The sequence below is a fragment of the Hoplias malabaricus genome, chromosome 15 (assembly GCF_029633855.1).
Source record: "Hoplias malabaricus isolate fHopMal1 chromosome 15, fHopMal1.hap1, whole genome shotgun sequence".
NCBI classification, from domain to species: Eukaryota; Metazoa; Chordata; class Actinopteri; order Characiformes; family Erythrinidae; genus Hoplias; species Hoplias malabaricus.
The window spans coordinates 2783999-2810332 of NC_089814.1; the positions used below are offsets into that span (position 1 = coordinate 2783999).

Genomic DNA, 26334 nt, shown 5'->3' on the forward strand with positions numbered 1-26334 from the left:
TTCACCACTCCAACTCATCCCCGAGGAACCCCATCACTTCAGAGAACACAGTTCCACTGTTCCACACACCAGAGGAACCCCATCACTCCAGAGAACACAGTTCCACTGTTCCACACACCAGAGGAACCCCATCACTCCAGAGAACACAGTTCCACTGTTCCACACACCAGAGGAACCCCCATCACTCCAGAGAACACAGTTCCACTGTTCCACACACCAGAGGAACCCCATCACTCCAGAGAACACAGTTCCACTGTTCCACACACCAGAGGAACCCCCATCACTCTAGAGAACACAATTCCACTTTTCCACACACCAGAGGAACCCAATCACTCCAGAGAACACAGTTCCACTGTTCCACAAACCAGAGGAACTCCATCACTCCAGAGAACACAGTTCCACTGTTCCACACATCAGAGGAACCCCCATCACTCGAGAGAACACGGTTCCATTGTTCCACACACCAGAGGAACTCGGGCTCATGTGCAGGTGCTCCAGGGTCACTGGAACTGATTACTAATAATTAAATCAATAACTGCACAGATCTGATGTTGTTTCTCGGTTTTATGCAGTAATTCTGCCTCACACACACACACACACACACACACACACACACACTCACACAAAGAATGGAAAATCTTCCATAATGCCTCCTCCTCCAGCGCATGTAAAAACACTCCCCCAGCAGCAGAGAGAGAGAGAGAGAGAATAGAACGCAGAGAGGTAGAAAGAGAAGTGATGGAAAGAGGAGTAGGAGTGAGAGAGAGAGTTTACTGAGTGGACAGCCACAGAGTAGAAGAGTAACAGTAGGAGAGAGAGAGAGAAAGAGAGAAGGAAAGAGATAGAAGCTAGAAAGTGGGAGAGAGAGAGAAAGTGAGAGAGCAGTCAAGAATCTAAAGAGAAGAAGTGAGAGGAAGAGTGATAAAGAGAGAGAGTGTAATAAAGACATGGCTTGGTGGTGCACGTGCGTGGCTCTGGTTTATTGGTGAGTGGGAACAGCACTTTTATTGGTTTTTCGGTGTCGCGCGCGAGCTGCGTTTGTTCACTGTTGATTTAAGAGCGCGCGGTGTGTGTGTGTTTGCGTGGGTACTATCTGTTGCACGGTGCAGTGCGTGTGTTTCTAACTTCTGGAGCAGTGTTTTTATGTAAATTAGAGTTGTAGGGTCTGAGGATGAGGAGGTTGTTGTTGTTGTTGCTGTTTAGCGCGAGGCAGGTGGAGCTCAGCGCGCCCACGGAGAGCAGCATCTACCTGGACAACATCACGCGCATCCTGGACCGACTCCTGGACGGATATGACAACAGACTGCGGCCGGGGTTCGGAGGTACTTTTATCTTCAATATTTATCCCATAAACCCGTGACTCTACACTTCCGCTCACCGCGGTTTCTGCTCAGTTTCACACACCGACACTTCCTCCGAGTTTCTGAAAAAAAAAAAAAAAAAAAAAAACTATTAATTTGTTCAAAGACAAAAGACAGTTTCCTGTGATTATCTTCTAAATTTAATCTTCATTTTTGGAGAAATGTGTAAAACACAAAAACGTGGCCTGTGCTAGAAGTTAATCCTCAGTAAATATCACACACAGATCTTAAATTAATCTTATTCTCCAAATGTACAATTGTTTTTTTTTTAATTTTCTGAATCAGTCTTTTAAATAAAAGCTTTTAACTTTTTTATTGAAGACTAATTTTAATAATTCTTGCTCAGATTGCTAAAATTATTTTTGACACATTAGGAAACAATACAAATAAATCACAAAATGTGAATAAATTAATGCACAGTAAATATTTAATTCTAAAGAAATACAACAAAAAGGTCTTACTACTTTCACTTTAAAAAATTAGTTTTTAATTTTATTTATTTATGTATTTTTATTTATTTGGGGGGGTCACATACAGTCACTGTTTATTTACAAATACTACTTAGAGGTTTTTGATTATATATATTTTTTAATATAGATTTTTAATTATTCTGTATTTATGTTATTTCTTTTAATTAACAGGTTAAAATCATGTTAAAATTCAGTAAATATGTGGTGTCCCATGTGATACTCTGTCTCTCTGTTAGTTTAGATCTAAACTAATGATCTGTAGCTGAATCTGACACATTTACCTTTTAGAACATTTATCTTAAAGGTACATTACTGTGTGTTGTCTCTGTTAAAGAAATAAATTATGAAAACTACTCTAAATTAAACGTATTTTACTCGTTAAAAGGAACAGAGATATGTATTAGACTGTGGGGGGTATGTGATAGCGTCATTAATAAACTCAGTTAATTATATCCACATTCATTATAATATTTATTTAATTCCAGTTTAACAATTTAATACATTTTCAGTTCAATATAAAGATCCAGCTTCTTTGCTTTAATAAAAAAAAAAAAAAAAAAAAAAAAAAAAACAGCTCTAGGAACATAGCTGTGAGGATCTGATGGCATTCAGCCTTCTCATCATCATCAGTGAGGGTCAGGGGCTGGTGTTGGGGATTAGTTCTGGATCAAACTCACCACTCCAACTCACCCCAGAGGAACTCCATCACTCCAGAGAACACAGTTCCACTGTTCCACACACCAGAGGAACCCCATCACTCCAGAGAACACACTTCCACTGTTCCACACACCAGAGGAACTCCATCACTCCAGAGAACACAGTTCCACTATTCCACACACCAGAGGAACTCCATCACTCCAGAGAACACAGTTCCACTGTTCCACACACCAGAGGAACCCCATCACTCCAGAGAACACAGTTCCACTGTTCCACACACCAAAGGAACCCCCATCACTCTAGAGAACACAGTTCCACTGTTCCACACACCAGAGGAACCCCATCACTCCAGAGAACACAGTTCCACTGTTCCACACACCAGAGGAACTCTATCACTCCAGAGAACACGGTTCCATTGTTCCACACACCAGAGGAACTCGGGCTCATGTGCAGGTGCTCCAGGGTCACTCCTTCACTCCAGAGAACACAGTTCCACTGTTCCACACACCAGAGGAACTCCTTCACTCCAGAGAACACAGTTCCACTCTTCCACACACCAGAGGAACTCCTTCACTCCAGAGAACACAGTTCCACTGTTCCACACACCAGAGGATCTCCATCACTCCAGAGAACACAGTTCCACTGTTCCACACACCAGAGGAACTCCATCACTCCAGAGAACACAGTTCCACTGTTCCACACACCAGAGGAACTCCATCACTCCAGAGAACACAGTTCCACTGTTCCACACACCAGAGGAACTCCTTCACTCCAGAGAACACAGTACCACTGTTCCACACACCAGAGGAACTCCTTCACTCCAGAGAACACAGTACCACTGTTCCACACACCAGAGGAACCCCATCACTCTAGAGAACACAGTTCCACTGTTCCACACACCAGAGGAACTCCATCGCTCCAGAGAACACAGTTCCACTGTTCCACACACCAGAGGAACTCCATCACTCCAGAGAACACAGTTCCACTGTTCCACACACCAGAGGATCTCCATCACTCCAGAGAACACAGTACCACTGTTCCACACAGCAGAGGAACCCCATCACTCCAGAGAACACAGTTCCACTGTTCCACACACCAGAGGAACCCCATCACTCCAGAGAACACAGTACCACTGTTCCACACAGCAGAGGAACCCCACCACTCCAGAGAACACAGTTCCACTGTTCCACACACCAGAGGAACTCCATCGCTCCAGAGAACACAGTTCCACTGTTCCACACACCAGAGGAACTCCATCGCTCCATAGAACACAGTTCCACTGTTCCACACACCAGAGGAAACCCATCACTCCAGAGAACACAGTTCCACTGTTCCACACACCAGAGGAACTCCTTCACTCCAGAGAACACAGTTCCACTGTTCCACACACCAGAGGAACTCCTTCACTCCAGAGAACACAGTTCCACTGTTCGACACACCAGAGGATCTCCATCACTCCAGAGAACACAGTTCCACTGTTCCACACACCAGAGGAACCCCATCACTCCAGAGAACACAGTTCCACTGTTCCACACACCAGAGGAACTCCATCACTCTAGAGAACACAGTTCCACTGTTCCACACACCAGAGGAACCCCTTCACTCCAGAGAACACAGTTCCACTGTTCCACACACCAGAGGAACCCCTTCACTCCAGAGAACACAGTTCCACTGTTCCACACACCAAGGCTGGGGGGTTATACCCCTGTGGGGGACTCTTGGTCTGTGTGGAGGTTATACCCTGTGTGTTCTCTGTGCTCAGGACCGGTGACGGAGGTCAAAACGGACATTTTCGTCACCAGCTTCGGCCCCGTGTCCGATGTGGAGATGGTGCGTGAGTAACACACACACACACACACACACACACACACTGGGGGTGTAAGTTTTCAGAGTATGTTTGGTCCATTCCTCATCAAATGTTTACTGAAGTATGAACACAGAGGGAGATACAAGGGTTTTGACCCAACAGTAATGTAATACACACACACACACACACACACACACAGTGTATAGTGGCAGCTCCCCAGGCTCTGTGGGGAGCTTGGGTTGGGGGCGGGGCTATGCAGACCAGTCCCCAGCGAGTCCCCGCCCACCAGTGAGGGACACTGCTGCTGTTGTTTATGGTTAGCACGCAGTTGTGCAAATGGCATATGTGTATACACAGTGTGTGTGTGTGTAAACATGCAACATTTTTTAAGTTAAATGTTGTGTAGTATTTTTGTGTATACAGTGTGCGTGTGTGTGTAGCAGTGTGTATATAGTGTGTAGGAGTGTGTGTGTGTGTAGCAGTGTGTATATATATACTGTGTATATAGTGTGTGTGCTGTGTCTGTGTCCACTGTGGAGTTGATTATTGTGGCGTTTGAGCTGGACGTCATTAGAAGAGCTTAGCTGAGAGATTTTAATCTGGATTGAGCTCCCTATCACTGAGGTTCCCGTCGGAGCGGTCTTTATACTCTGTGCTGTGGACTGACCCCACCCCCCCCCCGTGCCGTGTGATACGCTCTGACACAGTCCCGCTGCGGTGCGGACGGGTCTCAGGTCACGGGTTTCCAATGCAGCAGCCTTCACGCTACGGCTGGACGATATGAACAGTATTTATATCACGGTTTATTGCTTAGTTTCGGTCGATATCGATATGAACCACATAAAACTACTGAAAACAGGAAACATGACATCGCCGTCAAACCTAAACCTCTCGACTTTGTCAATATTGATATACTTAAACTAACTTTAAAGTGCTGAACAGAGGACAGCGCCCTCTAATGACCCTCAGTCAGTGACAGATGCTGTAGTAAAGTTAAAACTCATATCAATATTATTGAAACATTTTATATGGTGATATATATATTGAAACTGAATTATTGTCCAGCCCTAGTTCACACTCAATTTTTGGTTGTGGTCCATTTTCTGAATTAAATAAAAATTATGCCCTAATATGATCCATGTTTAAATTTTATATATACAAATAAATCTTACCTAGAGTTCCTTTAAATATTCAGTATTAGTTAAATATATGTAAATATGTTGTTGTTTTGGCGGCACGGTGGCGCAGCAGGTAGTGTCGCAGTCACACAGCTCCAGGGACCTGGAGGTTGTGGGTTCGATTCCCGGGTGACTGTCTGTGAGGAGTGTGGTGTGTTCTCCCTGTGTCTGTGTGGATTTCCTCCGAGTGACTGTCTGTGAGGAGTTTGGTGTGTTCTCCCCGTGTCTGCGTGGGTTTCCTCCGGGTGACTGTCTGTGAGGAGTTTGGTGTGTTCTCCCTGTGTCTGCGTGGGTTTCCTCTGCGTGCTCCGGTTTCCTCCCACAGTCCAAAAAGACATGTTGGTAGGTGGATTGGCGAATCAAAAGTGTCCGTAGGTGTGTGTCTGTGTTGCCCTGTGAAGGACTGGCGCCTATTCGGCGCGGGTGTATTCCCGCCATGTGCCCAGTGATTCCAGGTGAGCTCTGGACCCACCGCGACGCTGAGCTGGATAAGCGGTTACAGAGAATGAATGAATGTTGTTGTATTTTATTATTGTTGTTGTAGTTGTTTGGTTTATAATTCATAACCATTATCATATATAACATGAATATTCCCGTAATCAGGAGTACACGATGGACGTGTTTTTCCGTCAGACGTGGATAGACGAGCGTCTGCGCTTTGAGGGTCCCATCGACATCCTGCGTCTGAACAACCTTATGGTCAGTAAGATCTGGACACCAGACACGTTCTTCCGCAACGGCAAGCGCTCCATCTCCCACAACATGACCACGCCCAACAAGCTGTTCCGCATCATGCAGAACGGAACCATCCTTTACACCATGAGGTACAGCCTCTCTAGAGCCTCCTCCAACTCATTCCTTCATTTAGTCACCCATTCACTCGTGTGTTTAGACTTTGTCCTCACTCTTTCCTCCTCACTTTTCCCTCCTCACTCTTCCCTCCTCACTCTGTCTTCATCACTCTGTCCTCGTCACTCTGTCCTCCTCACTCTTCCTTCGTCACTCTGTCCTCCTCACTCTTCCTTAATCACTCTTCCCTCCTCACTCTTCCCTCCTCACTCTGTCCTCCTCACTCTTCCCTCATCACTCTGTACTCCTCAATCTTCCCTCGTCACTCCGTCCTCCTCACTCCTTCCTCCTCACTCTGTACTACTCACTCTTCCCTCATCACTCCGTCCTCCTCACTTTTCCCTCCTCACTCTGTGCTCGTCACTCTTCCCTCCTCACTCTTCCCTCATCACTCTGTACTCCTCAATCTTCCCTCGTCACTCTTCTCTTGTCACTCCGTCCTCCTTACTCCATCCTCCTCACTCTTCCCTCCTCACTCTGTACTCCTCACTCTTCCCTCATCACTCCGTCCTACTCACTTTTCCCTCCTCACTCTGTGCTCGTCACTCTTCCCTCCTCACTCTTCCCTCATCACTCTGTACTCCTCAATCTTCCCTCGTCACTCTTCTCTTGTCACTCCGTCCTCCTTACTCCATCCTCCTCACTCTTCCCTCCTCACTCTGTACTCCTCACTCTTCCCTCATCACTCCGTCCTACTCACTTTTCCCTCCTCACTCTGTGCTCATCACTCTTCCCTCCTCACTCTTCCCTCATCACTCTGTACTCCTCAATCTTCCCTCGTCACTCTTCTCTTGTCACTCCGTCCTTCTCACTCCGTCCTCCTCACTCTTCCCTCCTCACTCTTCCCTCCTCACTCTGTACTCCTCACTCTTCTCTTGTCACTCCGTCCTTCCTCACTCTTCCCTCCTCACTCTGTCCTCATCACTCTGTCCTCCTCACTCTTCCCTCATCACTCTGTACTCCTCAATCTTCCCTCCTCACTCTTCCATCCTCACTCTGTCCTCCACCTCACTTTGTCCCTGCTGGTATCGAGGGATGTATTGGGGCTGATATACAGCAGGAATACTTCCAAGACACAGAGAGTTTTGTTAGTGGTGGGGACCGGAATATTACAGCTATGTCTTCATACTGGAATGGTATTCTCCAAAAGTAGAACCTGCCATAAAAAACACAGCTCTAAAATATCTAAAACATAAAAGGCTTACGTTATTGTTGGATGCACTGTTTGTGTATGTGAGCTCATACCCATCCCAGTTCAGATCTTTAAGAGCTTATTATTGATTAGTTTAATGTGAGCTCTGATAATACACTGATTTATGATCAATATTCCTGTCCTTGATCAATAATGCATTATACGCCCTGACAGTCCTGAAAAACCCTGTTTTATTGAAGGAGAGGAGATTAAACTGCCTCATATTTGTGTGAGCTTTACAAAATAAAGTTACACATTAAAGTGTGAACCCAGAACCCACCAACCCACACATTGTGAAACAAGACCCCAGTCAGTTTTTTTCTGTGTGCTGCCTGAGTTAGAAACACAGGATAAAACAAGACGTTCTGATTCTGCTCTGCTTCTGAGGCCAAGTGCAGAGATTTTAGAATGGCCCTGCCCCCTCGTCTGAGTCTGTCCAATCACAACACTGGACTCGTATTTATGTGAGAAGGTTAAACTCAGCAAAACAGACACAATGAGCGTGGAGAAATAAGAGCACTAAGTAAAAACGGAGACGAAAGTGAACAGAGTGAAAACAGCTAAAAACCAGAGCTTCTGCTCCTCGCTCCTCACTGCTGTGCGCTCGGGGTCAGGGTGAACAGCGAGCGGCTCATTATCATTTAAAGGAACAGGTGCTGAAAGTGGGCTTTCTGAACAGGTCTGTTTACACAGGGGAGAACACTGCTGTGGGGCTCGTGGGGTTTGGACCAAAGCAGGTCACAGACGTTTCATTAAGAAACAGAACTGTGTTCCTCTGTGGAGAAGAGGGGGAACCCTGCTAAAGGCTGATAATCCGCAGGCTGAGGGTGTGTTATTTACTTTGTAAGTGACTTATTCTCCCCCTCCTCCACAGGGGAACACAGTGTGAATTCTAGTGTGACCACAGCCCCCAAAACCAAACTGGGTGGTCTTACTTCACCGTTTGTGGGTTGGTAGACTCCAGATTCCCAAATGTATGAACACAAGCACTGAAACTATGAGCTTTTCCTTATGTCACCTTTATTTCCCTCTGTTTACACGTGCAGACTGACCATCAATGCCGAGTGTCCGATGAGGCTCATCAACTTCCCAATGGATGGTCACTCCTGCCCCCTGAAGTTCGGGAGCTGTGAGTCCTCAACTATGGAATTTTAATTTATGTTAGAGTAGATATATCTGGTGAACAGAATAGATTCAAATCAGTTCCTCAGCTTAGTATTTACACCCAGTCCTGGACTGAATCTATTTAAACCTGTTAAAAAATGCCAACTACCAATTTTGAAATCCTAACAGTCCTAAGGCCAGAGGTAAAGCCACTCTACTGCAGCACTGTCGATTGATGATCAAAATGGCAACATTTGGTTAATTTACTCTAATTGAGTAAATTACTCAATTTAAAAAGGGGGATCGGAGGGTGTGTTCCAACTATAGGGGGATCACACTCCTCAGCCTCCCCGGTAAGGTCTATGCAGATTCCACCCCGGTCGTGGAACACAGGACCAGCTCTTTACTCTCGCTAGGATCCTGGAGGGTGTGTGGGAGTTTGCTCAACCGGTCTACATGTGTTTTGTGGATCTGGAGAAGGCATTCGACTGCGTCCCTCGGGGTATTCTGTGGGGGGTGCTCGGGGAGTATGGGGTACTGGGCTCTTTGCTACGAGCCATCCAGTCCCTGTATAAACAGAGCAGGAGTCTGGTTTGTATGGCTGGCAGTAAGTTGGACTCTGTCAAGGCTGCCCGTTGTCACTGGTTCTGTTCATAACTTTTACAGACAGAATTTCTCGGCGTAGCCAAGTGGCGGAGGGTGTCCGGTTTGGTGGTCTCAGGATTCCATGTCTGCTTTTTGCGGATGATGTGGTCTTGTTGGCTTCATAGAGCTGGAACCTTCAGCTCTTGCTGGACCAGTTTGCAGCCGAGTGTGAAGCGGTAGGAATGAGGATCAGCATCTCCAAGTCTGAGTCCATGGTACTCATTCGGAAAAGGGTGGAGTGCTCTCTCCAGGTTGGAAGTGAGATCCTGCCTCAAGTGGAGGAGTTTAAATACCTCGGGGTCTTGTTCATGAATGAGGGAAAGATGGAGCGGGAGACTGACAGGCAGATCGGTGCAGCGTCAGCAGTAATGCGGGCTCTGTACCGGTCTGTTGTGGAGCCGTTATGAGAGCTGAGCAGAAAAGAAAAGCTCTCGATTTACCGTTCAATTTATGTCCCAACCCTCACCTATGGTCACAAGCTTTGGGTAGTGACTGAAAGAACGAGATCACGGGTCCAAGCCGCTGAAATGAGTTTTCTCCGCAGGGTGTCTGGAGTCTCCCTTAGAGAAAGGGTTAGGAGCTCGGACATCCAGGAGAGACTCAATGTGGAGCCGCTGCTCCTCCACATCGAGAGGAGCCAGTTGAGGTGGTTTGGGCATCTGGTTCAGATGCCTCCTCGACGCCTTCCAGGTGAGGTGTTCCGGGAATGTCCAACGGGGAAGACCAAGAACACGCTGGAGAGACTACATGACTCGACTGGCCTGGGAATGCCTCGGTATACCCCCGGAGGAGCTGGAGGCGGTGGGAGAGGGAGGTCTGGGTTTCTTTGCTCCGACTGCTTCCCCTGTGACCCGGACCCGGATAGGCGGTGGATAATGGATTGATGGATACTCTAATTGACTTGAGTCAAGTTAGACACATTATAAAATGATCATTTCTAATAAATCTAAAAAACAAACACATTTAGATTGATATATTTTTCTGTGCACACGCCAAAGAGGAAGATTTCTGCTGAATTTTAAAGGTGCACTCGTTGTTTTATTCACTGGTTCTTCTTCAAGAAACATGATAAAAGTTGAAACATGGAACATGGAGTTTAAAAATGTGGTAGATAAATATAAAATTGAAGTATGGTTTTATTGCGTCCCAAACATGTCCTCTATGTCATTTCAACATAGCAGCTGTCCTTTACACTCTGTGCAAATGTAATGATGAATGACCAATAGAAACACTCCAAAATTACTCTGAATTAAATCTTCTTCCACTGAAAGTTAAGAAGGATTTCTCCTTCCTCTGTTAAGTTGTTATTTTGGAGATAAAGGGTTTTCTTTGGACAGAGACGATATGAAACATTCCTTTGTTTTGGTTTTGTTATTGTTTAATTTTAATGTGAGAATGATTGAGAAATCCCCAGACAACAACGTTTCAGTCAGTGTTATTGAGTGTGTATTTATTGTGGGCAGATGTTAATGGGGACTGAAATAAACTGCTGCGGTTATTTCTGATTCCACTTCTGACTGTGTGACTGGACTGGACTGCCATATATTGCCCCCGTGTCTGTAACGCCCCCTCCTCCTGTTTGCTGTAGATGCGTATCCCGTGAGCGAGATCGTGTACACGTGGAAGAAAGGGCCGCTGTTTTCTGTGGAAGTCCCTCAGGAGTCGTCCAGTCTGCTGCAGTATGACCTCGTCGGACAAACCGTCTCCAGTGAACACCTGAAGTCCAACACCGGTAAGTCATTCGAGGCCATTGAAGGAGCAGTCTGTGATTTGTAACTGACATGATGATGAGGGGTGTTCAGACACTGACCTGCGTCCTTCTCCTTCAGGGGAATACATTGTCATGACGGTTCACTTCCACCTGCAGAGGAAGATGGGATTTTTCCTGATCCAGACGTACATCCCCTGCATCATGACCGTGATCCTGGCTCAGGTTTCCTTCTGGATCAACAAAGAGTCTGTTCCTGCCAGGACTGTGTTCGGTAAGCCTGCGCTTTCCCTTTCCCAATGCTGTACTCTGAAAGACCTGGGGGGGAGGCGCAGTGGAACTGCAGGTGGTCTCCATGCCTTGACTGGGTCATCTCCTTTGGTCAGTGTCTGTGGGGAATGTGGGGTTTTAGGTGGTGTCAAGAATGATGTGTTAAGGTGGAACTGAGTAATATACAGTGTTTAATGCAGTGTTTTTAAGGTGATAATGAGTCAGATGAGGGTTATTTAAGGTGGCAAATTGGAACTAGAGGTCTGCATTTCCAAGAGGAAACGCGAGATGTTGCGCCGCTGAAACCCCCGTCCCTCAATCTGCGTCTTTCCCGCTTAAAGTGAGGCTGTCTATACGGTAAACACGTAGGTCCCTAGGGGATGCTGTGGTGAAGGAGTTGACTGCTAAGCTGTTGGTAGTGGGATGTTAAGAGAGCACTCTCCCACAGCAGTTTACATTGGACTCTATGGAGCTCCGTAGGCTGTGAATGAAAAATGATACATTTTGAATTTCACCTTTAAAAACAATTCCACTTTAAGAACCCCAGAATGGTATTGAGATGTCCACGTTTAAAAATGACCACTGTAAATAAAGGTAAAAATGTTGAAAACAGCCAGTATGTTTTGAACAAGGTATTTTAAAAAATAAATCCACCTTAAGAAACCCTGGATAATCAAGACGTTCAGCTTAAAAATGACCTTAAAAGTCTTAGAGACTGCCTATGTATTTCTGTGTCCTTCACACCTCTCCCCCTCCATCTCTCCCTCTGCCCCCTTCCCCTCCCCCTCACCACTCTCTCTCTCTCACACACACACACTCAAAGAACACAACTGACAGACTCACGATTCAATGAACTTTGACCAGGGGGGGACCCTCCAAAAAATCCAAAAAAGCTCGAAAACTTTTCCAGGTCCAAAAATGAATTAAACATACTGTAGCGACAATGAAAGTCTGGCGCTCGAGATGGTGTAAAATTTTTGCACTTTGAGCGAGAATTGATGGTGTAATTCTGAGTTAAAAACAGGCAACATTTTGAAAATCTGCGTGCCGACCCGCTCTTAAAAAACATTGAGCTCTATCGGAGCTGAAACCCTCACAAGTGCCAAACAAAAATTCATAACTCAAAAACAATATTCTCAAACGGTCTGAAAGGGGAAATTTCTCTACCACTTGACATTTAAATGAAGTCTGTAGGTGAAAGTATAAGGAAGTTATCATTGATAAAAAATCATTTCAATGCATTCCTATGGGAGCGTACCCACCCTCCGAACAAATGCTTATAGCTTGGAAAGATTTTCCCAAATCACTTAACTGTATATACCGTTGCGGCAAGGAGACTCTGGGGTATAAAAAAATCTGCAAATTGAGTGTAAATTAAGCATGATATGAAGAGTTAAATAGAGGAGAAAAATTTAGAAACTGCACTCTGAGCCGCTCTAAAAATACATTGAACTCTATGGGAGCTGAAACCCTCCCTAGTGCCGAACAAAAATTCATAACTCACAAACCGTATTTTCAATAATGTTCAAATTTACAGGTGCTAAAAAGGACAAGTTTCCCTACCATGTAAAATTTAAATGAAGTTTCTAGGTGAAACTATAAGGAAGTTATGGTGAATTGTTCAGCTGAAAAGTGAAAAAACGGTTTTCGGGCAGAGAAGCTAGAGTGCAGTGACATCACCCACTCTAACTGCCACCCATTGAAATGAATGGAGATATTTTGAAGGAGGGATAGAAAGGGAAGGATGAGAGCAAGAAGTCCAAAAACGGATGTGACGGGTCCCGGTGTGCCCAGGTCCGACCGTCTGAAATCTCGTGTCCGTAGCTTGAAAATTGACTGAGATAGAGCACTTTGAAAATTAATTCCATAGAAATGACTGGGGAAAATGGAGTGAAAAACGAGTGTAGCGGGCAAACGAGTGCAGGTATCGGAAAGCTGTATACAAGCCCACATCATTGCTATAAGATGCACGATTTCCAGGTGGAACGGAGTCAATAGCTCGAAAACTGCGGGACGAGTTAAGTGAACAAGGAAACGCGGAATAATAAGAATACTGAAAAAAATAGAAGAACAATATATTGCGCCGCCGCTTAAAGCAGCAGGCACAACATAATTAGAAGCCAATGGTATCATTGTTGTGATAAACTGCAGGACATTGTTTCCTGAGGGTAACCCAAATTTTTTTGTCATTGATAAAGGGTGTCATGCCCATATACAGAGTTGTGGGTGTGGCCAGATGCCCACATAAGTAGGTGTGGGTGTGGCCAGATGACCACATAATGCGTTATAGATGTGGCGGGATTCCCACATTAGAAGGTGTGGGTGTGGGCAGATGACCACTTAAGGAGTGGTGGGTGTGGCTTCCTTTCTCTGCGACAGCAATGAATGCTGTTTTTGAAAGTCATTTCTATCATGTTCTGAGGGAAACAATACTCTAATAAAGAGTCCTGTGAATGAGTTGTTTGTTAAGGAGGGCATAAAAGCCCCAACACTGGTGTGTGGAACAGTGGAACTGTGTTCTCTGGAGTGATGGGGTTCCTCTGGTGTGTGGAACAGTGGAACTGTGTTCTCTGGAGTGATGGGGTTCCTCTGGTGTGTGGAACAGTGGAACTGTGTTCTCTGGAGTGATGGGGTTCCTCTGGTGTGTGGAACAGTGGAACTGTGTTCTCTGGAGTGATGGGGTTCCTCTGGTGTGTGGAACAGTGGAACTGTGTTCTCTGGAGTGATGGGGTTCCTCTGGTGTGTGGAACAGTGGAACTGTGTTCTCTGGAGTGATGGAGTTCCTCTGTTGTGTGGAACAGTGGAACTGTGGGATGTGTCTGGGCTCTTCCTGATGAGAAGACCCAGCAGAACATCAGGAATGTGAGTGTATTCACAGTTATAGTTGGTTCTAGAATGTTCCTGGCGTGTTTCCCTGTACGTTTATATCCGTGGACACAGTAAGCATCATTAGCTTAATGCACAGTGGTTGGCAGAAGTTAGTGTGGGACCTGAATCACTTCCTGTGGCTCACTAATGGATCCTGAGGTAGATGGATTACAGGCTCGTTGTTTCTGCACCATTTCCTCTTAAACAGCAGGAAAGGTGGGCAGCCTGTAGTGGTCACTGTGATACATCACGTGTTTTACTGAGTGTAGGGAGAGTAGCAGAACTAGATCGTGGTCCAGTGAGGGTGTTTGTTGTCAACCTCAAACCTCATTTTCAGTGAAAGCCGAACGTGCGACAAGTAACTGATCTGTGAGAAGTGGGGCGGAGCCGTGTTCATTCCAACAAAAAACAAAAACAACGAATTCGCGATGAGTAAACAGCGCCTAACTTTACCGCTGCTGTTGTTGTGGTTTTTGAAAAGCCAGCGATTCCTGTTAGAGACAGGGCTTTGCAACGTCACCGGGTCCATTTCACGGGTGTCCGTTTCATCTTAAACAACTGTATGTATAAAAGAACACCACGGCAGCACATTTCGACAAGGTATCCCTCGTCAGAACTCCTGACCCATGCTGAGGGGAGGGATATAAATGCATCGCTAGCTCTGATTGGTTGTGTGGCAGACCTGACGTCACCTAAGCGCCATTTCCGCCCATTAGTCACCACACAGAGACAGAGCGGAGGGACAGGAGTGGACAGTGGCTTTAAGAGGATTTCACTTAAAGGGGAACATTTATTTATTTATTCATTTATTTATTTATTTATTTATTCATATGCTTTTTTGTAGTACGTCCTCTGAGTCTTCACTAAGGGCTTAAATCTCTCGGAGCAACATTTGCTCGGAAGAACTCGTTTTCTCTTTCTTTGCCAGCTCCATTTTTTTTCTTTTCTCATAAATGCGTTGCTTTGCCCAAAGCACTGCTTTTTAGCCTTTCATCTCTCTCTCCCTCTCTCTCTCTCTCTCTCTCTCTCTCTCTTTCTCTAACCTCCTTTAAGCTGCTCCCATTGTGAACACAGTGTGTCTAACCTCTAGAACATTATGACCTGAAATGGGATGCTCTGGAGCAGCTGCACATGTCCTGTGTGAGCGAGAGGCGTAGTCTCCCATCGTTGAGGAACGGTTCTGTGGAGTGAAGTAGCTCTGTTCTCTACCTCTTCCTTCAAAGGAATGCATGAATTGTGAGAACGTTGGAGTGAATTATGTGAATTATGTTCACACTGTGTTCACAATGTGTCGTGGTCCAGCTCCTCGTGGAGGACGGTCTAACACTCTGTTCACGCCCCATCCAGCTCCACAGCGCCATCACGGTTTATTTCAGGCTCGGAGCTCTTTCTGGAACTTCTTTAGCTCGACTCGCCCACGTACGTCATCACGGTTCACTTGGAAGAACCCACTGTGGTCTCAGCTGCTGGTGGAGGTCTGGAGGAGTGCTGTCTCCACCCTCAACATCCACAGCTGATGTGCTGTTGGAACAGTGGAACTGTGTTCTGTGGAGCGATGGAGTTCCAGGGTCTGAGGGCTCTGTACCTGACATCTTTGTCAGTGTCTAATGGTGATATTTAATAATATAAATATAACATCAATATTATTATGTCCTCTATCACACGTGTCTTCTTAAAGAACTGTATTCTGTCGTTCTTTTCCTCCTCCATCTACCAATGAATCATATCCAACTCTCAGTTCTCCACTGACAGCTTTGTGGTGGTCTTTTGTTTCACTCTGAAAACAAAGGAAATAAAGCATTGTCTTGTGTTGCTTGTTAGAGAGAGAGAGAGAGAGAGAGAGAGAGAGGACCAGAACCAAAAAAGGAAGATAAATACGCAGTATTCAGCTTTCTTAAAAAGTCATAAAACTCAAGCTTTATGTAAGAAACATTTAGTTAAATTAATACACACACACACATCAAAAGTTTGGATCTCCTCATCAGTGATTGGTGGAGTAGAGCTAGTCACTGTATAGAACTGTGTACCAGCCCCTACCTCTGCACAACCCCATTTACAGTCTCAGACACATTCAGAAGGGAGCGGTTCTACAGATTAACTCTCGATGAGGCCACAGCTGTTCACTGAAAACCGTTCCAGGTGACGACCTCATGAAGCCGACTGAGAGAACGGAGAGAGTGTGTGAAGCTGTCATCAAAGCAACAGGGGGCTACTGTGAAGAGTCTAAAGTATAAAACATATTCTGGTTTCTTTAACACTTCTCTGTTTACTACATAATTCCATATCGGTTCCTTCATAGTTTTAGTGACTTCTACATTCATTTACATTATTCAGAGTAACAGACACCCTTCAGACCCACTGTGTTTCTCCAGCTCAGTCTCTGATGCTCTGTGCTCTCCTTCACCCTCTTTGTGTGAGATGGAGAGCTGGATGGAGAGATGAATGGATGGATGTTGGCCTTTATCCTAGAGTTATTCTCTGTGTTACTCTCAGAGCAAATGACCAGTAACTAATGCTCCAATGAGCCCTGCTCTACCCAGCAGCACCTTCTCTTCTCTTATCCTTCTGCTTTACTTCTCTTCTCTTTTCTCTACCGTTCTCTTCTCTGCTCTTCACTTCTCTTTTCTCTACTCTTATCTACTCGTTTTTATTTTCTCAGTTTTTTTCCTCTTCTTTTTTATTGTTTTCTCTCTTCATTTTCCCTATTCTTTCTGATCAGAGTGCTATCAGTTCTCAGTAGGCTCCACAGGGAGAGCTCAGAAAGAACTCAGCAGGAACTCAAAAAGAGCCCAGAGAGAGCTCAGGTAGAACCAAGGGAGCTCAGAGAAAGCTCAGAAACAACTCAAAGAGAACTCTGGGACAGCGCAGGGAGCTCAGAAAGAACTACTCTGAGAACTCAGCAAGAGCTCAGGGAGAAGCTCAATGTAAAGTCAGAGGAACTGTGTTGTGTTGTGTTGTTATTGAGGTGTATGTTAAGGGCGTGTTGTTAAGGACATTTTGCTAATAATTAGTTGTTAAGGACTTGTGTGGTGGGTTCGATTCCCGCTCCGGGTGACTGTCTGTGAGGAGTTGGTGTGTTCTCCCCGTGTCCGCGTGGGTTTCCTCCGGGTGCTCCGGTTTCCTCCCACAGTCCAAAAACACACGTTGCAGGTGGATTGGTGACTCGAAAGTGTCCGTAGGTGTGAGTGTGTGAGTGAATGTGTGTGTGTCTGTGTTGCCCTGTGAAGGACTGGCGTCCCCTCCAGGGTGTATTCCCGCCTTGCGCCCGATGATTCCAGGTAGGCTCTGGACCCCCCGCGACCCTAAATTGGATAAGCGGTTACAGATAATGGATGGATGGACTTGTGTGCAGTGTTAAATTAACTCTAGGTAAGATTTAGTATTTTTGCTCCTGGGCTTCCCCTACAGCTGCAGAGTGTAATACACTTTTACAGCACTGTCCTGAAAACAAGGGGGAGCTGGGAGGGAGAGGGAGGTTTTCTACTCTAAATCACAAGTTACATAGTGCAGTTTCCACAGTGCTGAGCCTGGAGTCGCAATGACAGAGGTTCTATTCTCCCTGTTATAGCTCAGTGGAGCATCACAATGATTTTGAAGTTGAAATTTTAAGGTAAAAATATTACGTAGTGTTATTTTAAAACACCTGGTATAAATGTATAGCTAAGACGTGTTGTTAAGGATCTGCTCTGAAGGTTGTGTTATTGAAGTTATTGGGGTGTATTGAACTGGTGTGGGTGTGTATGGGTGTGTGTCCTGTATTAGGAATCACCACTGTCCTGACGATGACCACTCTGAGTATCAGCGCCCGTCACTCTCTCCCCAAAGTCTCCTACGCGACGGCCATGGACTGGTTCATCGCCGTCTGCTTCGCTTTCGTCTTCTCTGCCCTCATCGAGTTTGCCGCTGTCAACTACTTCTCCACCCTGCAGGCCAATCGGGAGCTCCGCAAGGCCACTGCCCACGTCGCTATGGCAACGGTGCCCGGAGGCGATGGTGAGGTCGTTTCGGTAATGCATCTCTTATTCTTCTATGTCTTGTACTACCTCATTACTTTCTACATCATCCTTTATTACCCCAGCACATCCTACCTCATCCTCTACCCCCCATCTACTACCTCATCATCCTCTACATCATTCTGTATTACCCCATCATCTTCTACCTCATCCTCTACTAACTCATCATCTTCTACATCATTCTGTATTACCCCATCACCTTCTACCTCATCACTTTCTACATAGTCCTCTATTACCCCATCACCTTCTACCTCATCACTTTCTACATCATCCTCTATTAGCCCAGCACCTTCTACCTCATCATCTACTATCTCATTATCTTCTACCTTATCCTCTACTACCCCATCATCCTCTACATCATCCTATATTACCCCATCATCTTCTACCTTGTCCTCTACTCCCCATCACCTTCTACCTCATCACTTTCTACATCATCCTCTATTACGCCAGCACCTTCTAACTCATCCTCCACTACCTCGTCATCCTCTACATCATTCTATATTACCCCATCATCTTCTACCTCATCCTCTGCTACCACATCATCTTCTACCTCATCCTCTGCCCCATCCTCTACTACCTTATCACTTTTTACATCATCCTCTATTACCCCAGCACCTTCTACCTCATCATCCTCTACATCATCCAATATTACCCCATCTTCTTCTACCTCGTCCTCTACTCCCCATCACCTTCTACCTCATCACTTTCTACATCGTCCTCTATTACCCCTGCACCTTCTAACTCATCCTCCACTACCTCGTCATACTCTACATCATTCTATATTACCCCTTCATCTTCTACTTGTCCTCTGCTGTCCCATCCTCTACTACCTCATCATCCTCTACATCATCCTATATTACCCCATCATCTTCTACCACATCCTCTTCTACCACATCCTCTTCTACCTCATCATCCTATATTAACCCATCATCTTCTACATTGTCCTCTGCTGCCCCATCCTCTACTACCTCATCACTTTCTACATCATCCTCTATTACCACAACACATTCTACATCATCCTCTATTACCACAACACATTCTACATCATCCTCTACCCTCATACTCTACTACCTCATCAACTTCTACCTCATCATCCTTTACATCATCCTATTTTACCCCATAATCTTCTACCTCATCCTCTACTCCCCCATCACCTTCTACCTCATCACTTTCTACATCTTCCTCTATTACGCAAGCACCTTCTAACTCATCCTCCACTACCTCATCTACCTCATCCTCTGCCCCATCCTCTACTAACTTATCACTTTCTACATCATCCTCTATTACCCCAGCACCTGCTACCCCATCCTCTACTACCTCATCATCCTATATTAACCCATCATCTTCTACATTGTCCTCTGCTGCCCCATCCTCTACTAACTCATCACTTTCTACATCATCCTCTATTACCACAGCACATTCTACGCCATCTCTACCCCATCCTCTACTACCTCATCATCTTCTAATTCATCCTCCACTACCTCATCATCCTCTACATCATTCATCATTCTATATTACTCCATCCTCTACTACTTCATCATCCTCTACATCATCCTATATTACCTCATCCTCTGCTGCCCCGTCCTCTACTACTCCATCATCCTCTACATCATCCTATATTACCCCATCATCTTCTACCTTGTCCTCTACTCCCCCATCACCTTCTACCTCATCACTTTCTACATCGTCCTCTATTACCCCAGCACCGTCTAACTCATCCTCCACTACCTCGTCATACTCTACATCATTCTATATTACCCCTCCATCTTCTACTTGTCCTCTGCTGTCCCATCCTCTACTACCTCATCATCCTCTACATCTTCCTATATTACCCCATCATCTCCTACCTCATCCTCTGCCCCCATCCTCTACTACCTTATCACTTTCTACATGATCCTCTATTACCCCAGCACCTTCTACCTCATCCTCTACCAACTCATCATCCTCTACATCATCCTATATTACCCCATCATCTTCTACCTCATCCTCTGCCCCATCCTCTACTACCTTATCACTTTCTACATCATCTATTACCCCAGCACATTCTACCCCTATCCTCTACTCCCCCATCACCTTCAACCTTATTATCTACTACCTTATCAGCTTCTACATAATCCATTACCCCATCACATCATCCTCTACCCCCTCATCACTTTCTACATCATCACATTCCATCTTATTCTCTACTCCCTCATTATCTTCTGCATCTTATTCTATTTCCTTTCCTTCCTCTTCATTTCCTCCTCATGCTCTTCTTTATCCTCTTCCACATCTTTCTCCATTTTATGCTTGTCCTCATCTATTCTTCCTCATTCTCTACTACACCATCACCTTCCATTTCCTTCTCCATCTCATTCTCCACTTCCTCACTTTTTATTACCTCAACATCTTCTGTATCATCCTCTAATACATAATCATTTTCATTACCTTCCTCTTCCTTGTCCTCTGCTTACTTAATTCTTCCTTTCATTTCTTCCTCATCCTCTTTCACGTCTATCTCCTCCCCTCATACCTCTTCTACCTCATCCTGTTTGTATAGTGTCTACTGGCCTGTTCTGTAGTTTCAGTGCAGGTGGGAGGGTTAATTAGGTGAGGTAGGTTGCAGAGCGTTATCGGATCCAACATCGTTTCTTTAGCATCAAAGTTAGGACTCGCCCAGATCTGTTTCAGTTCGGCTGAGTGTGGAAGTGTCTGAATGGGCAGAAACACTGTTTCGAAAGGTTTTCAGAGTTTCCGTGATAGACACCACTGTTCTGAGAGGGAACAGTTTTCCAACTGCTGCTACAGGTCAATATTACAACAAGGTGTTTTCCACCTGAGGCTGACTGAGGGACTGTATTCCAATATTCCACCTGAGGAAAAGGGAACAGTGATAAGGCTGAGAAGCCTGGGACAGTATTCCGGCTGAAGAAAAAGGTTATTCCAGTTCAGGAGGCACATCAGTTGAATGCTGGAGGTAGTAGTAGTCCAAATAAGGGAGTACAGTTTTCCAAGTGAGAGGGAACAGCATTCCATGTTGGGGGAGCTGTATTCTGAGGTTAAAGAGTGTTCCAGTGAAGGGAAAGGCAATTCTAAGTGAAAAGGGCAGACTCATCAGAGAGAGATGGATAATATTTTTTACAGTCCTTTATATCAGACACACACTTCATATCAAAATATCCTGATTAAAGTGGGGTTTTTTGGGACATCTGTCATTTCTGTCGTCTACAATTTGATTGTTTGTTTAAAAAAAAAAAAAAAAAAAAAAAAAAAAAAAAAAAAAAAAAACTTTTCTGTTGCTCTTTTGGAACATTTGTGTTTTAGTGATAGACTACCCCCCCACAACGCCCCCTCCCCCACCTCGTCTGGGCAGAAATCAGTTTTTGGGACAATTGGGTGTTTTTGTGAATTTTGTGGACTTTTTCCGTTCAGGTTTCTTTATGAACATTTTCATAATTCACAAAAAACTTGTTGGATGTAAAAACCTGCTTCTCTCTCTTTCTCTGATTGGTGCTTCAGTAGATGGAGGAAACAGAGGAGTGTTGTTACATAAGATTCTTGATTACAGTGAAATGTTCAGATTGCTCCGGGGTGGAAAGGAAAAACCCTGAGAGAGAGAGAGAGCGAGAGAGAGAGAGGGAGCGAGAGAGGAAGTTAAGGATGTAATAAATGGAGAGAAAGGACTGGGCAGATTTGACGTCAGTGATTGTGTGGAGTCTGTGGCTTTGACGCTGCTGGCTTTATTTTATTTTTTACTCGGAGCTGGTGATAGAGCTGGTGGGTGGAAGGCCTTGCAGCTCCTTGAAGGAAAGAAAGAGAAGAGGAGAGAGAGAGAGAGGATTACTCACAGAAGCTGTTGCTACCCCTCACCATTTTTGTCTCTGCTCTCTTTCTTGAAGCATGTGTCACTCCATCAGCCACAGAAATTTACTACATCCTTTAAAAGAGAACTACATCAGGTTTATTCTCAAGTTCATTTAAAGAGATGCCCCCCCCCCCCCCACTCCACAGTGGAACACAGTTCTGTTTCTTAATGAAACGTCTGTGACCTGCTTTGGTCCAAACCCCACGAGCCCCACAGCAGTGTTCTCCCCCTGTGTAAACAGCCCCTGTTCAGAACGCCCGCTTTCAGCACCTGTTCCTTTAAATGATAATGAGCCGCTCGCTGTTCACCCCGACCCCGAGCGCACAGCAGTGAGGAGCGAGGAGCAGAAGCTCTGGTTTTTAGCCGTTTTCACTCTGTTCTCTTTCTTCTCCGTTTTTACTCAGTGCTCTTATTTCTCCGCGCTCGTTGTGTCTGTTTTGCTGAGTTTAACCTCATCTTTGAGCTCTCACATAAACACGGGTCCAGCGCTGTGATTGGACAGACTCATAGGAGGGGGAGGAGCCATTCTAAAGTCTCTGCACTTAACGTCGGAAGCGGAGCAGAATCAGAACGACTCGTTTTATCCCGTGTTTTACAGAAGGATGTTTTTAACCCAACCCCTTTAAGTGATGATTATCTCTGGTTCGAGAGAGAGAGAGAGAGAGAGAGAGAAAGAGAAAGAAAGAAAGTGCCGGTTGTTCCGGGCGTTTATCCCAGGTGGAGCTGTGCCTGGTGCGCTGGTGAAAATAGCAGCGTTGTCACTGCCAGGAGTCACACAGAGATACAGCTGACACCCAGCTCTGTAAACCCACTCAGCCATAAAGACCCAGCCGGAGCCGGAGCACTCGGCCAAAACACACCACAGACCTCCGCACACAGAGAGATCAGCTCCGGAGGAACAGGCCAACGCAGACAGACCCAGGGTCCGGACAAACCTGGACCCTACTGTATCCTGATTACATCATTAAAGTCACGGTCCACTGGTTTTATAAATATCCTCACTGTCCAAAGAAAAACATATGTCTCCAAAATAGTGACTCTACAGGAGAAGGGGAAAAAACATAACTTTCAGTGGAAATCAATGTAAATAGACTTTATTTATAAAGTAATTTCGGAGCGTTTCTATTGGTCATTCGTCATGAGATTTACACACAGTGTGAAGAACAGCTGCTGTGTTCAAATGATGCAGTAACTAAACACACACACACACACACACACACACAGATACATGTTTTCACTGCACAGCAAAGATATATAAGATTTATCTTAGTGTTAGATGACGGAAGCCCTGAAAGGCCATGTGTTTGCTTATAATTCACTGCAGATTATAATGACAATGGGTTATTTATTTCCTTATTGTGACAGCAGTAGAAATCTTTATAAAATGTTTGATAAATATTATAAATATTATATATATATATATATATATATATATATATATATATATATATATATATATATATATAATGTTTGGAAATCTTTATAAAATGTTTCTCTAAAGCTCCCCCTTGTGGAGAGTCCTCAGACTGCTCAATGTGTTGAGTGTGTTCTGAGGCGATGTCTGTGTAATTTACCTTTTACAAACAAGGAGTTTCAGCTATGGAACAATTATTATTGTAAAAATAGAAGTAATAATAATAGTAAAATACGTTTTAGTACATTTCAATCATATTTATCTCTTCTCCATTTTGTTTTGTGTGTTTTAGCCGCCGTTGGACCCGGGGGGTGTGCTGAAGAAGAGGTTAAACTCTCAGTCTCAGAGGGACACACCCCCTCGCTTCTCTGCTCCGCCCCCTACGGATTTCCGCCAGCAAGGGTCAGCAGTGCCCACTAATGCTATGCTGGCGGGAACTAGCATCATCGATAAGTACTCTCGGATCCTCTTCCCGCTGAGCTTCGGCGCCTTTAACCTGGTCTACTGGATTGTCTACCTGACCAAAGACACTATGGAGTCCAGGTGAGGGACCACACACTGCCACCTAGAGGTGGGGGGTGGTATTAAAGGTGCAGTCTGTCATTTCTACCACTGTCTTAGGAAAGTAAATACTGATCCCTAAGAAAAACACGTGGCTTTGTGGACCATCAGTGAACCTGTTTCCACTCCATAGAGAGGGTTCCACACATGGGGGTGGGAATATTTAAAATACCTGTAGTACAGATTCTGACACATCCGAGCCACTAGGTATCAGTGTCACATGAAGAAGAATTAGTGGAGAAAATGACTGATTGCTCCTTTAAATGTTAAGCTAATTATGTCTGCATCACAAACACCACTCCAGCTCATCTGAGAGAACACAGTTCCACTGTTCCACACACCAGAGGAACCCCCGTCACTCCAGAGAACACAGTTCCACTGTTCCACACACCAGAGGAACCCCATCACTCCAGAGAACACAGTTCCACTGCATTGGGATATTGGGCTTATGTGCAGCTGCTCTGGGGTCTGTTCACACTGTGCCTGTTAAAGAGGCTGAGCGAGTGAGAGAGATTGTGACTTTGGGGGGATCTGATTTCTACTCGGAGTGAGATACAACTCTTTAATGAAAGAGAAAAGAGAGAGAGAGTGAGAGAAGGGACCGTGAAAGAATCAGAGAGAAAATGAGAAAAGTGGAGGCAATGACAGGAGAGATGGCGAGAAGGGAGGAGAGATGGAGAGAGGGAGGAGAGGAGGGAGAGAGGGAGAGAAGAGAGATAAATAGAGGAGGATAAATAGAAGGAGGAGAGGGAGATGGAGAGAGGGAGTTGTCTTTATATCTACTTTGATTGTAAAATAAACTTTTCAGTAAATGATCTCATCAGAAACATGGGTCCTGTTTTTCTGCTGGTGGCTGAAGGAAAGGCTTGGATTTTAGGGCTGTTCTCTTTCCTGTTGTTTTTTTATCTGGATTTTGGCTCTGGTTCTGACCCAGTAAACCACATCCAGCAAAGTTCCGGGTCTAATCCGGTCTCTGAGCCAGTAATCTGATCCGAGAAGTTTGGCAGAGACGGTGGAGACAGATGCCAGTGCTTTTGCTTATTGCAGCAGTGTTGATGAACTCCGTATCCAGAGTAAACTTCCTAACCAGGGAAGGTGCTGAAGCTTGGGAATAATAGCAGTGTCCAGGGAAGACCTGGTGTTTTCCGAGCGAAGCATGTTGGGGTCGAGGGTCAGCAGCACCTTAAGAGTGTGGTGTGTTCTCCCTGTGTATGCGTGGGTTTCCTCCGGGTGACTGTCTGTGAGGAGTGTGGTGTGTTCTCTCTGTGTCTGCATGGGTTTCCTCCGGGTGACTTGTCTGTGAGGAGTGTGGTGTGTTCTCTCTGTGTCTGCGTGGGTTTCCTCCGTGTGACTGTCTGTGAGGAGTGTGGTGTGTTCTCCCTGTGTCTGCGTGGGTTTCCTCCGTGTGACTGTCTGTGAGGAGTGTGGTGTGTTCTCCCTGTGTCTGCGTGGGTTTCCTCCGGGTGCTCCGGTTTCCTCCTGTGCTCCAAAAACACACGTTGGTAGGTGGATTGGAGACTCAAAAGTGTCCATAGGTGTGAATGTGTGAGTGAATGTGTCACCCTGTGAAGGACTGGTGCCCCCTACAGGGTGTGTTCCTGCCTTGTGCCCTGTGATTCCGGGTAGGCTCCGGACCCACCGCCACCTTGAACTGGATAAGGGCTACAGACAATGAATGAATGAATAATTAAAAGTTCAGTATAAAGGGAATGGTTTAGAATGAATGATAGAAGGAATGGATGAAACTGAATAGGGACATCATGGAACTGAATTAATGAATATCATTGTCTTGTATTTGCAGTGAATGTATGGAAATGGTGTGAATCAATGAATTGATGGGAAGTTGGGAATAGCTGGGCTGTGACACGGAAGGATGGGAATGAATAGGAATGGCTGGAATTTTGATGTGAATTTAATGTGAACTGATGGGAGTGGTTGGGGAAAGTATGAGGATGGATGGAAAAGGATATCTTTAGGTCATGTTTCGAGACGCTATGTGAGCCACGTGAGCCTCCAGCGAGCTGTTCCTCTAACTGCGTAACTCAATGCTCTTACATAAGAGCGGAAATCTTCCGGCCATTCCCTCACAACTAACAGCGCTCCATTGATCCTCGGAGAGAGGAACAGGGCATCAGACGCCCCTCCGCAGCTCGGTCTGACAGGATCGGATTCGAGAGAGAGAGAGAGAGAGAGAGAGAGAGAGAGAGAGAGAGAGAGAGAGAGAGAGAGAGAGAGGAAAGGACGACTGGAAAGGAAGATAATGGAGGGGTTACATTTTCATGTTTTTATCTTGTGAGAGCAGAAATGAAAAGGAACATTTTTGAGAATCGAAACGGACACAACATTATCATGGATTTGAAGCTGGACCAAGCTTTTCTGAGTCCCGAGTTAGA

At 45.3% G+C, this 26334-nt stretch overlaps 1 protein-coding gene across 2 annotated transcripts in view; it reads left to right on the plus strand.

Annotated features, from left to right (window-relative positions):
• The first annotated feature begins 770 nt into the window (after nt 1-770).
• gabra6b (gamma-aminobutyric acid type A receptor subunit alpha6b) overlaps nt 771-26334 on the plus strand; it is a 32044-nt gene continuing 6480 nt past the window's right edge. Inside the window, exons 1-9 of one of the 2 annotated variants that reach the window (XR_010795498.1) lie at nt 771-985; nt 1204-1322; nt 4251-4318; nt 6077-6297; nt 8561-8643; nt 10852-10995; nt 11093-11245; nt 17872-18102; nt 23673-23923. Coding sequence is in view for 1 of the 2 variants with exons in the window: in XM_066645941.1 (XP_066502038.1) it covers nt 948-985; nt 1204-1322; nt 4251-4318; nt 6077-6297; nt 8561-8643; nt 10852-10995; nt 11093-11245; nt 17872-18116; nt 23673-23923 (1322 nt within the window). In the remaining variant the exon portion in view is untranslated. Of the gene's footprint in view, nt 986-1203; nt 1323-4250; nt 4319-6076; nt 6298-8560; nt 8644-10851; nt 10996-11092; nt 11246-17871; nt 18117-23672; nt 23924-26334 lie in introns of both variants that reach the window. The other variant, XM_066645941.1, reaches the window with a different exon arrangement.